At 40.1% G+C, this 13,285-nt stretch overlaps 1 protein-coding gene across 2 annotated transcripts in view; it reads left to right on the top strand.

Annotated features, from left to right (window-relative positions):
* Positions 1 to 13,285, top strand: part of LOC144034591 (plexin-B1-like) — a 59,428-nt gene that overhangs the window by 29,424 nt on the left and 16,719 nt on the right. The window contains exons 4-17 of one of the 2 annotated variants that reach the window (XM_077543462.1): positions 514 to 756; positions 1,442 to 1,624; positions 4,788 to 4,916; positions 6,460 to 6,560; positions 6,672 to 6,804; positions 7,605 to 7,761; positions 8,070 to 8,178; positions 8,777 to 8,885; positions 9,125 to 9,886; positions 10,872 to 10,970; positions 11,089 to 11,211; positions 11,627 to 11,720; positions 11,853 to 12,022; positions 13,096 to 13,247. In XM_077543462.1, coding sequence (XP_077399588.1) covers positions 514 to 756; positions 1,442 to 1,624; positions 4,788 to 4,916; positions 6,460 to 6,560; positions 6,672 to 6,804; positions 7,605 to 7,761; positions 8,070 to 8,178; positions 8,777 to 8,885; positions 9,125 to 9,886; positions 10,872 to 10,970; positions 11,089 to 11,211; positions 11,627 to 11,720; positions 11,853 to 12,022; positions 13,096 to 13,247 — 2,564 coding nt within the window. The remainder of the gene's footprint in view (positions 1 to 513; positions 757 to 1,441; positions 1,625 to 4,787; positions 4,917 to 6,459; positions 6,561 to 6,671; positions 6,805 to 7,604; positions 7,762 to 8,069; positions 8,179 to 8,776; positions 8,886 to 9,124; positions 9,887 to 10,871; positions 10,971 to 11,088; positions 11,212 to 11,626; positions 11,721 to 11,852; positions 12,023 to 13,095; positions 13,248 to 13,285) is intronic. The other variant, XM_077543472.1, reaches the window with a different exon arrangement.

The following is a 13,285-nucleotide window of genomic DNA, read 5'->3' as shown; positions in this document are numbered from 1 at the left end:
TTTTTTTTAGTAGTTCATTGTGTATGCACATGACTCCGACAGATAACATCTTCTGCTATAACAAAGACATTTGTGGTATGCTCTAATATGAGTTACTTTTCATTTGGTCATGATACAATTATTTGTTCATGAAATTTGAACTCTTCAACATTATTTATGTGTTAACTTAGTAATCACATTAGTTAGATATGATGATATTCTCAGTGATAGTTTTTAAAAGCAAAGGCAGTCCAATGTTTTTGAATGTGACTGATTTTGAGTTGACTAAAACTGCCATTTTATATGGGATAGTTCAATAGACATTGAAAATGTATGCTGTTGTTTTGTCTATTTCTTTGTCATGTGAGTGCATTGAAAGTACTTAAAAACACGGAAAACCCATGAGCTCAGGGCCCCCAGACCCCCGGCTAAATTTTCAGATAATTTCACTTTGGTCAAATCACATCCCTGAAGATACCACTGCTATGACACTTAATTGTTTGAATTTTCTTGTATTTTGACCTTATCTAACAGGTGGGTCATGGTGCAGACAGAGAGGGTGAGGACTTGTTGGGAGTCTTCTCCACCCGTGTCAGCTCCACTAACCAAAATCCCTTGGATGGCTCAGCTCTGTGCATCTTCCCTTTGGATGCACTTGACAGACGCATTGACTCCATAAGAGACCTGTGTTACACCCAAGACGGGATGTTGGAAGATGGAAGAGAGGTGGCCTACATAGAGTATGAGGTCAAGTCTAGCTGTGCCAACTTGCTCCGGGTATGCACGCAGTACATAGAAATAGCATAAAATAGACATGTTTTGTGTCTGTAATCCTGCTTCATTGAAGAATTGCACTTGAAACAGTTTTTTTTATGTTCTTCTAACAGCTTGTACACTGGCTAATAACTTAATGCAAGCCATCACCATAAATCATTTTCTGCTGTTTACCTGAAGTACAAGTAGATTGACTCAATTGGTTTCAGTGGTCAGCGGAAGGGTAAACATCGGTAAGGGTAAACATCGGTAAGGGTAAACATCGTATAAATCCAGCCAACAGGGATTAGGCTGCTTCATGATATGCACAATGAAGTGAAGTGAATTTTAGTCACGTCTTGTAATTAGGCCACAGGACTAAAGCGTAGATGCCCCAGAAGTAGCTTTGGCCAGCTGCAACCGTCTAGTTCAGCCCCTGTGCTGTCCACAGATGCTTACATCTTGGCAGCCCTCAGAATCTTTGAATGGGATCAATAGAGATCAGTAAAACGAGGCAGCTTGGAATCAGCTGTGCAGAAATGTAATGAGGTCTAGTAAGGAGGAACAAGGTCACCAACATAAGGACAACATGAAAGGACAAAATAAAAGGGATGCTAGAAACATGGCCACAGAAATAACTGAAGAATTGTAGTTGGGATCAATGAAAAACAGTTTTATTAAAGTCCTCAATTGTCTGTATATTTTGTAGAACACCCTTCAAGCGTATCCCTGTGGATCTGATCACACCCCAAGTCCAATGGCAAGCAGAGTACCTGTTGTAGCCAAGGCTGTGTGGCAAACATTTTCTTCCCACCTCACTGCTGTGGCTGTCAGTGTGAGGTACGACCACAGTATTGCTTTCCTGGGAGACTCCAAAGGGACACTTCACAAGGTAGCTCAACACATTCACTCAGTACTTACCTACCTACAGTTTGTGTGCACCCTTGAGTCCTTAAACTGTTTATTAGGTGGTAAAATAATTATTTCCAAGATGTTTCTACTAAATATTTAAAATGGCTATTTGAAACCTTGTCTTTGGAAGTTGGATAAATGACTTTAAAATACCTTCAAGATTCCGATCATTCCATGCTTCAAAGTACTCCAGCATACACAGACAAGCATAGCTCCATATCCTGTGTCCAATCCATTTGGTTTTTATTATGTGCACTTCATTATGTGATTGTTGGCCACTTGGAAGTAATGCATTTTTGTGCTGAAACTGTAAGTTAGAAATATATTTTTCTTTGTTTTGGAAATACAGAAATATTATTCCAAGAGTTTAATTCGTAGCTGCCAACTCAGCAGCTGAGTATCACCACCTGTAGATCACTATTCATCCATCTGATAAGGACTCAAAACTGATGTAGTTAATGAATAATGACAGGTTGAATTTATAAAATCTCCAGGAGTACTTCTAAACCACCAAGCACTACAAAGCAACTTTCACTGCCATTATGTGTTGAGTGCATCCTCATAATGGTATTCTGCTCACAGTGATCACGTGGCCTCCAGATGGAGAGAGGCAAAAAAAAAAAAGTCTCCTAATCTTATAAACATGAGGTAATATGAGAGTTTAAAGGCTGGGGAATCACTTGAAACCAGAGGTGTCTTCCTGTGCATGTATTGGATTTTTTCAGTGTGCTAATCACATTCATAGCCACTTCGACTGTGATACTCCACAAGTTTAATTGGGTTTAGGTTTCATCTGCATGTTACACAAGATGTTTCTTTTGTTGTACTTTATCTTAAATTTACTCTATTTTATCTTACTTAAAATGTTAAACCTTTACACTTAAAAATGTTTAAGTACATTGCCAATCATATTGCGGTTGCACTGTCAACCTGAAGTCCACTTTTTTTCCCCCTATGGGCCTGATTTGCAAAACATTTGCATTTGTAAAAATAAGTAACAATCTGATCTACTACCCGAGCGTAACTGTTGTGTCAAACACGCTACATTGCTATGGATTTCATTTTGTGAGTTTTAGAAAGAATATGTACAAATTGATTGACTTTATGATTTATCAAACCTGAGATGAATTTTGCAGGCTTATTTTGAATCTTTAAATAGTGTCTCTGAATAAGACATGTACAAACACGCATGGAAAGCAGTGCCAATTTAACGGCGGAAAAGTAAGAAGTGGCGGCAAGAACTTTTCCACCCATGTAAAAAAATTTTTTATCCCATCAACACAAAGTATCATCCCATATGGCCTATTCCGCAATGGAGTATTTGAGCTTCTGAATGATCCAACCCAGGCTGACGTGGTGCCAGTCACGAGAAGGGGTCATGCCATATCGCCCACAGGAAAAAAAAATCCTTTCAACTGTGCATTTTCGTATATCTGGGTTATTGAAACAGATAATTGTTGATAATTGGTGTTGGCCTCTCCCAGAGCAGTTTTCTGGGTGTGCTGTCCCAAATTTTAAACGCACTTTTACGCAGAATGGGTACATACTTGTACATTGAATAGCCACACACGCAAGGCGAGTTAACTCTAAACATGGCTTTTTTGCACTTGCTTTCTTCCCCAAACTTGTCAAAGTGATCTTTTTAGTTTTCAGTAACTTAGTAATATATTACACATATAAGCCGCACCCGACTGTAAGCCGCAGGTGTTTTAATGTTACCACACAGGGTTCCCGCTACTTTTTTCCCCCATAACAAGGGCGCAAATTGTCTCGCTCTCACTCTGTCTCTCCTACTGTATTTGGGCTCACTTGGTTTGTTTTGCTCTGGCTGACGCTCTTGCGCTTCCTTCATAGTGTACCCCATTGTGATCTGATGGATAAGTAGCACATTTGTATTAGCCGCAGGGTCGAATGCAAGTGAAAAAAGTAGCGGCTTGTAGTCCAGAAATTATTGTAATATTTTTAATATATTTTTAATATTATTTTTAATATTTGTAATACGTTTTTTGCCCCTTCCACTAGCACTTCCAGTTCTATCACTCCAAACTTCCTTTTGCACTTGCAGCGATCTCCCAAAATTTCCATGGTGGAAACCATCAGTAAAAAAATTTGGGGGAGAGCTCAGTATTGTTCATTCAGTAATCTTACCGTTTGAACATATCATTGCTCTCTCTTTTTTAAAATTGTTTTTGTGTAGTGTCTGCGAGTTTCTGCGTATGTGCGTGCGTGTGAGTTTGTGCTAATTAATTCACCTGAAACATATTAAAAATCCCATACCTTTCACCCAAACCGAATACTTCAGAATACCGCTAGTCGTGAAGTCAAAAAGAAGAAACAAAAGTGCACCGACCAGACACCACCTATTACCCCCAGGGTTACAAACCAGAATCTTTCACCAAACCCAGAAACATCTAAATTCCCAAAAATTAGGGAGACCTCAAGAGACCAAAGGAAAGACTGAAGAAAGGAAGGAAGGATGGATGGATGAAGCAGAGTAATATCCACGGACATCAGCCTCCACCGATTCAACGAGCAGAGGAAGAAGCAGATTGTGTTTGAATTTCGGTAGATGCTGGTGTGATGGATCTGGCATGCATGAAAACTTCCACCAAAGAAGGAATCCGTTGACCCCGGCCAGGACAGGGCAAGCACAACCCCCCAGGACCCCACAGGCTGCGACAGCGCCAGGGCACAACCCCCGTGCCCTGTGGCGGCCACTGGCCGGAGAGCAAACCCAGGAGCCCAGAGCGCCCTCCAGCCCAACATGGCTTGCGCCCCAAGCTCAACGCAGCAAAACGGGGCACGGCAGGCCCACCAGGCCAACTGGCGAACTCTACCCCTACACCGTGGATGTGACCCCTCCCAGTGTATATACAAGTGTGTGTGGTGCATTAAAATTTCGCACCCGCTTTTTGGAATCTTAAGAAATCAGGCCCTGTGTATACTTGTACTTTCAAAACTGTGATGCAAAGCAACCAATAAATACTTCTCTTGAATGTTTGTCAATGCAATGCAATGCAAAAATACAATCCTGTACCTCATAATTTATGTGTCTAATAATTGATGTTAGAGTTACTGATGTTCGATCAATCTACTGTGTGCATTTCATGAAATATCTTCTATCCTCTGATGGTCTTTCTCAGGTGTATCTGGGCCAAGATAGCCAAGTGGAGGTGTATGCCAATGTGAATATCCACCCCAAATCCCCCATTAACCGTGACCTCTTACTGGACCAGAAAGGCGCACACATCTACATCATGACCAAAGCTTCTGTAAGTTGTTTCAGAGGATAGTTACACTTTCATGGATAAAAGAGATTATTTAGCAAGTCTGTTTTCACGTCTTTCCTCATACCTTAATCAAGGAGGTATGGGTACCAGTCTACAGTTTTTAGCTTGTGAACCTGAATTTTTTTTGTCATGATGAGAAGGTATTCTCTGTTGTTCTTTAATCATTATTATAATGACTGGAACTTTTTGGTCAAATTTTATCCATTTGGGGTGAAAATTTGCTTTGTGATCTATTGAACTGGGCGACATAGGCATACACAATTTGCAATTCTTTTACTTCGCCATGTAGTGTAAATCCAGCTCATTTTTCATCTATACCTGGTCCAGATTTGGCTGCAAGTCCATTTTATATGCATTTTGGTCCATTCAGAGGAAGCTCTGGATGTGGATGAAATTTGATTCCATTTCAGGTATTAACATTTTAGCAGCTTATTGATTTCGCAGGTGTTAAAATCTTGGCTCTCTCGGAGTGCTCTGTTTGAAATACTTTAACAGCTGTAGCCTTTCCAGTGTGGTGGCCTGTCCATTCAACCACTCACCCAGATGCCTCCATGCACAAGACTGAACATGGTCCATCGTTTGTCACCAGATAATTGATTGTTTGTCACAATTGTCCACACTTTGATTCTTCCTCAAGCTGCGTCTCCCATAGAAAAAAATGGCATAAAGGATTAAAAGGCAAAGAGCATAATAGCAAAATGAGAGCAGCTGGCAGTCGAGTTCAAAGGGCACTCACCTTCTGTGTTGGATATAAAAGTCAGCGGGAGGTGTGGGGGGTCAGATAACAATAGTATTGATCAGAGAACGTGGCCTCTTTTGTGAAGGAACACTCCCTATACAGTGTCTGTGTGGGAAACTATGAGATGCTGATGTATGGGAAACTGATATTCGTGAGTTGGTTTATCTGACGGGATTACTCCAACTCCTTATGCTTTTTTTACAGCAACAGCTTTTTGCTATACAGTACTACACACACAGCATGGCTTAATAAACATCCTGAACAGTAGCTTTTGGATTTCCACATCTTGAAAACATGTGTTGGTTCTGTACACTTTAACTTAAAAGTTAGTAAACACAAAGTTGTTCTTAAAGCCCGTATCCCACTGATGGGCAAACTTGCGGCGCTAACAAATATCACGTCAGGGTTCGTTCAAGGTCGCAGCGTTTCCTCAGCATTCTCTAAACGGCCTTAATTGTTCTCTAAACTGTCTTAATGGACTTTCTTCTCGCAAGGAAATTTTGAACATGAACATGAAGGCTGTGCAGAGAACGTTTAGGAAACGCTGTGACCCTGAACGAACCCTGCGGTGAAATCAACATTCGTTAGCGTCACAAACATTCATCCTCTAATGGGATACCGACTTCACTTTTGAACACCTGTTACCTTGAACATTTTGTTGGCTTTTTCAGTGATTTAGACCGCCAAACTGTTTCTTTTTGAAAGGGTTCACTCTATAAATTTTCAGATCCTTAATGAATGTACCGTAACCATAATACACCTTGGTTAAAAAAAAAAAATCTTCAGGTAGAGAAGCGTCCTGTGGCAGAATGTGGAGATCACCTGGATTGCCAGTCTTGTCTGTCGGCCAATGACCCATACTGCGGCTGGTGTGTCCTGGACGGGCGGTGAGTCTGTGTGCTAGTTTGTTTGTGGCAAACTGGGCCACTCTTTAATTAAATTATTTTCTCATGTTATATCCTTGCATTTGACTCTTACAACTCACATTGGTACTTCAGGTGTGGCCAACGCTGGGAGTGCCGGCGAGGGTCAGTCAAGGGTCAGTGGTTGTGGAGTTTCAACCACACACAGCAGTGCCTCAGCATCCAGCATCTCAGCCTGTACAACATCAGCCGCGGGGAGAAAACAAATGTAATTTGGGGGGAGAGGAAGTAACATCTTCTAATGGTAGCCCTAAATATAACTGGAAAATAGCCAACCATAGTCTTATGTGAATGTTTTTTTTTGTCCTTAATGCTCCATTAGGGGTCATCTAACCTTAAAACAAATGCTCATTGGGATGTAATAATTTATTCATTTTATTTTTGGGGAGGTGGGGGGGTTAACTGCAATAACAATTTTAAGTGAAGCTACTGTTGAAACTGAAATTATTGTTACTAGTGTAGTAAGTGTATTTGAGAGTTGCAGCTGTCTTTTGGCTTTTCCCATCTGATGCACATAAATGAAAAGGAAAAAGAAGAATACCTAATCATGGAAGAAGACTCGATGTTAGACACATGTTAATGTGCTATAAAACATGATGGAAGCCAGCACAGGTCATGGCAATATTTTTTCCATCTACAAAGAGGACTAGACTACAAATGGCAACTTAATCCAATGTATTTATCGTGTGCAGAGAATGCGGGAAAGAAATCCGAGATCACTCTAACCATAGTCATTCAATATTGCAATAATACTGATAACCATGATCATTTATCAATAGTATTCACTATACTCACTATGAAATTTACATTTCATCTCTAAATGTTGTTGATTTTCAATTTGTGATGCATTTAAAAAAAATACCTTTAATCATAACTACTTCATAAATTCCTTATTTTTTGGGGCCATACAACTAGACAATGTAATCTCTGTGTTTTCAAGGTTGAGTTACAGTAATATAGCTTTAACACTTTTTTTTTTTTAATGATTATTATTTTCCTTTCCCACAGATAACAGTGTCAGTCGAAGGACTTCCTAGTTTGGGAGAAGGAGAGGCTTACTCATGCTTCTTTCATGATACAAAAACTCATGCCTTGTTCACAAACGCTGGTGTTGTATGCCCCACTCCTGATGCCAGTAATCTACCCCCCATTGGTCATGGAGACGGTGAGCCTCAGGTTTTGGCCACTTGTATGTGGCTATATTTTAGAAGTACACCCCCCTCCCTTCACCCCCCTAACATCAGGTTACAAAAATTACAGTTCAAAATGAAGTCTTGAAAATCCTGTTTAAAAAAACAAAAACAATGGCTATGTGCAGTGATTTTTTTCCCCCCAAACACAGCTACCTTTGAGCATCCCACCATATTTTTCCAACTTACATACTGTACGCACATACAAATATAGCTGCCATGATTAAAATACACTTTATTTAGTTAGTATAGGAATCTAATCAATGTCGTCATTGTCATCCAGAATTTGTGATGGTGATCCTCTCCCTACGTTTTCTCAACGTAACGGTAGCAGAGACGGAATTTACCTTGTACGATTGTAGCCTTGTGCAGAAGCTCTCTGAACGGAGGCCGTGAGTATATGCATCCTCAAGGGGCACACACACACACACATTGCACATGTTGGGTTTACATTTCTAGTGGAGATATCTCATTGACATAATGCCCCTTACCGTAACCCCAACCATCACAAACGATTGCCTAACCCTAAACCTTAGCCTAACCCTAACCAAAATCCAATTCGAACATAAACTCTAAAACAAAGTCTTGAGCCTCAAGAGGTCCACCAAAATATCTCCACAAGGACAAGTCGGTCCCCACAATGGTAGTTAAACCGGGGGGAAAAAACGGGAGTATGGGCCCCATGATAGCAAAGACAAAAACACACACAACACTGCATGTGTCACCAGAAGATAATTACATCCGATACATCATGTGCTGTCTTGCCTGAGTGAGACTATTTTATTCAGCCAACAAGCACAATGACATTCATGAGACGACACTTTCAATGATACATTTGCTTTAGTTTGTGTTAGGAGTACCATTTTCCTCTTTGGATTTTTATTAGTGACACACTTATGAACTGTTAAAATCCATATGTTGTCATAGATATGTTAATGAGCCATTTCACCTTAGCATATTGTGTGTAATTTTTTATTTTTTTTTAACCAGATGCCAAGGGTGTGTGAGTAGTCGCTGGGGGTGTAACTGGTGTATTCATGAGCATGTCTGCACGCACAGACACACCTGCAGCCAAGGAGTCACCATCTACAATCAAAATGTGAGTGAAGATTTTTGGCAAGGCTCTGTCTAGTATCACCGGCTTGCATCTCGCCATGTATGTACATTTGTGTGCCTTGTCTTATTTGCTCCACCTACTGTATGTACATTTTCCATTTCCAGTCTTGTTTTGTTATCATTTTGGATTCTTCAGTCTTCTTGTTTATCCTAATTTTGTCCTCCCCTGCCTTTTTTTCTTGCCCTTTCCTGCTTGTTCGTTTGCGCTTCTCCATCAACAAGTTCAAACCGCCGACACCCACCATTCCACCACCCACCAGAAAGCAGACCACTTTAACTGTGACGACTGCTACAACAACAACAACAACAGCAGTGACAGCAACGCAGCTGCCACCCTCCATGACTCCTGCTACGACCACTGCAGCTGCCACCACTGCAACAACCCCTCCCACTCTTAACAGCGAGTCCACTTTACGCCATGCCACGGACACCACACCCCACTTCATCGGGACCTTCAGCCAGGCCACCAGTTTGCACTCAGATGCCAGCACCACAGACAGCCTTATCTTTGACATGCTCACAACTCCTAATGGAAATATGGCCACAACTAGACATATTTCAGAGGATGAGACTGTTGATTGGCTGATGGAAAGTGGAGGGAACGCTGGCAACGTATCTCACACATTACCTAGCAGCACAATTGTGCCCATAGACACTGAAGTGGGCCTTGTAGAGCCCTCCAGTGAGGTAGCAGGCTCTTCCTCTGGTATAAGCTCAAGCACATCTGGTGAAGTTGCTACTTTGCCAGACCTTGCTGGCAGTGACTCCACTGAGGAAATCCCAGTAGTAAGCTCTGATAAGAGTGACACTTCAACATGGGAGTGGGCAAGGCCTGAGGGTGGGGTAGATGGGGATAAAGTCCCCTTTTTTCTGACAGGTACAAACGAAAACGTCACCTTTACACAATCACCTGACATGGGGTTTGAGCCCAACTCTGAGTCTGATGAAAATTACCAGGCAGATTCCTCTGTTTCTTACTTTATGGTGAGTTTACAAGCTGTGTAGACACATTTCACCCCAGTTGATTAGATCGTATTAAGGCAGGCAAAGTCTCATTGGAAATCAAAAGAACAAGAAATTCTGTGACCAAATAGGATAAGTCGGGTAGTCGGATTTAGGTGAAACGTCAGGGTGAATGTAAAATCCACTATAAAAACCTTTAGTCTGACCTTCTCTAAACATTTAAATGCACATGTCAAGCTGTCCAAATGTTTCAATACATTTTACTTAACTTGCAGTTCTCTAATAACAAATGTAATGGCAACATTTAAAACAGGTGTTATTTGATGTTTTTAAGGAAGTCAACTTATTTGCCTTTGTGTGACTCTTCCAGTCTCTCTGTGTCCATAACTTGCTGATGACATCATGAGCTCTTAACTTCTGTGACCACTTCGCTCTGAGAACATCCACAGCGGCGAGATACCGTTGATCAATTGTTAGATGTAGTCTTAGTCTCATGACGTCAAAATGATGAACATATCAAATATAATTAAATACCCATTCTAAATGAAGCAGGGCATTTATTGGTTCATTCATGGACCAAATGTGTTGTGAATCCATAAGAGAGACCAGCAAGTTCTGGAAAAATAGTTGGTTGAATGTGCATTTAAAAGTTTCATAAAGGTCAAATGAATTTCACCTGTAAATGTTACTTACAGCCAGGACATTGGTCATCCTAAAATGTTGCCTGAAAGTCAAGTATCTCAAACTTTTGTTAGTAGTCTATTTTAGTTATTACATCACTGAAAACTGACCTTTTAGGTGCAGTACGACCAAAACTCCCATCTCAGTATCGTCATCGATAGCCTCACAATATACGAAGCACTTAACACAAACATGCGTGTACTGTATTCCTTTACCATGTGCTTGACAACCTGCATTTTTATAAGGACAAAATGTTTTTTTTTTCCTTAAATTTCTTTCCATATTTGATTTTCTTGAATTTAAAATTGAGTCCATGTGTTTCCAGGACTGTCCTTGCGTGGAGAAAGTTCAGGATTCCTCCCTCCTTCCTGTCAATGTGGAAAGGAAGATTACACTGGTTGGGCAACACCTCAATCTGTTTCAGGTTAGGTTAACCTTACAAGTTTTTTTCTTTTTTTTTGCAAAGCAGGTTGTTTGAAGTATATTGTCATTGATATGTACCTCTCAAAGTTTTGAATAAAAAATACATTGTTTACATATAGGATGAAAATCTGGACTACGAGTGTGTGCTGGACGTTGACAATCAGTCAGTGGTGGTCGAAGCGTCTGTGGAACCGGATGCCAGACAGCCTTCCATCTTTTTGATAACCTGTAAACCTCATCAGGTCAGAATATTTATTTTCCAGGCCATCATTTTCATTATTTGTTTGAAGCATTTTTTGTTTTATACACTATATACATGAAACCTAAATTTCGCACGGATACGTTTTTGAATTGACCCTTCTCTTTTTACGGCTTGTTAAGCTACATTTATAAAGATCCAATTTGCTAATTGTTAGAATGATGTGTTTCAGTAGTCTAAACAGAGCAAAACAGGACTCAGTTGTACACCAATAAAACATTTTGTTTTGAAAAATCAGTAAATTGCACTTCCTTATCAATATACTGTAGTGTTTGCATAAATGATACCCATTATCAGCCTTAACCAGACAGACGATATTAGTGCCTCGCACCTGACTTTGCATAACATTAGTTGATAAGCCCAATAACATATATGTTGTTTTACTACTTATTTTTCAGTTTGCTTATTCTGCTTTGATGGAGGAATATCCAGCCATGGTCAACGTGAGAAGGAAAGATAACTTTCTCATTGACAGCGCCGATGACCTTTTTGGTGGGGGGCTAATTCCTTATGTGTCACAAGTAATCAAACACGTGGGCAACCTTCCACGCAGAATGTCCTGTGTGTTAACCAAACAGTGACCTTTTTTTGCTCACTGATCTCCCCCTCTCTCTCCTGCTACAGTGACTCTGTATAACTGTTCCGTGGGGAGATCCGACTGTAGTCGATGTCGTACGGCAGACCCCAAGTATGCTTGCGTCTGGTGCGGGGGACCTGCGAGCTCCCACTGTGTTTACCGCGGGTCCTGTACCAATGACGTCAAACACACCTGTCCTGCGCCTGTCATTCATTTTGTAAGTTTTGATATCCTCTTTGGACTTTTTAGGGGTAGTTTGTAGAAAAATAATATGAGTAATAATACCAACATCAACAATTTTTTCAATACATAATTATTGTGCATATGTCATATATATAAATACTGTATGCGTTTGTTTGAAGTGTTGCTGCCGATATGTTTCCACTCAAAGATGTACATTGTTACCTCATTTACATAAATCATCTTTAAGGTTTTACTGACTGTGTTGATGTCCGAAATTTCAGCATGAACCATTTTTATTTTTTATTGATTTATTGATTATTATATCAGTGCTGGTTAGTAATTTTTTAGGCATTTGATCTCATTTGTGACACTTTTTTTTTCTATAGTTAACTGATTTACAGGATTGTTCAAAGGAAGGGATTGTAGTGTAGAGTTAGTGGAGAAAAGAGGGCAAGGTCGTGCAGATAATTAAAAAATTTTTTTTTTAGGTTTTTACATTTTATAAGTGTATATGAACTGGCAGCTCTTCTCATTCATCAATACCCAAGAAGTAGTTTGAAGTTTCTAAAAGGTTTGTGACCCCCATTGTAGAATGGGTGTCCCCAAATTTGCCTAAAAAAGCAGTTCCCATTACTCATTTATCAGTTTTTGTTCACGCTGTTTTTCTTTTATTCCATTGAATTATTTTGAATGTTATGTTATTGTCTTTAAACTTGTTGACTTAAAAATCAAAGTGAAATATAGAAAAGATAATAGCCAATAATAGAGTAAGTACATTATTGGAGCACCCATTCTAAAGCAGCGGTCACCAACCTTTTTGGAACTGCTTCATGAGAAAGGCTGCCAGTTCATACACAATTCTATAATATGCCCACTGAGAGACAGTGAACACTAAGCTGCAAAATAGGAAACAGTCATCCATCAACTTCACCATTCACCTAGAATCATAAACTCATGTTCTATCAATCTTAGCACCTCTCTTCCGGATATCTTTCTTGACATGTTATAGTGAGCTATTATATTAGATTGACAAGGTTGCTTTGACTGTGTGTGAAATAATGTGTAAATCAGAAAGCTATCAAATGAGTGTTTTGTCTTGTGTTTCAGTTAGATCCCGTGTCTGGCCCTGTAGAAGGAGGAACCTTGGTGACTATTTCAGGCTCCAATCTTGGCCAGAGGGCTGAGGACATCCACAACTCTGTCACGCTTGCTGAGGTTCCCTGCAATGTCATCCATAGCAGATATGAGATTTCCTCAAGGTGAGTAATGTATGCCAAAGGTAAATTTGCATATTCAA

Source organism: Vanacampus margaritifer, chromosome 1, assembly GCF_051991255.1.
Source record: "Vanacampus margaritifer isolate UIUO_Vmar chromosome 1, RoL_Vmar_1.0, whole genome shotgun sequence".
NCBI lineage: Eukaryota > Metazoa > Chordata > Actinopteri > Syngnathiformes > Syngnathidae > Vanacampus > Vanacampus margaritifer.
Note: the sequence above shows the minus strand (reverse complement) of the source record. Positions and strands in the feature narration are given on the sequence as shown.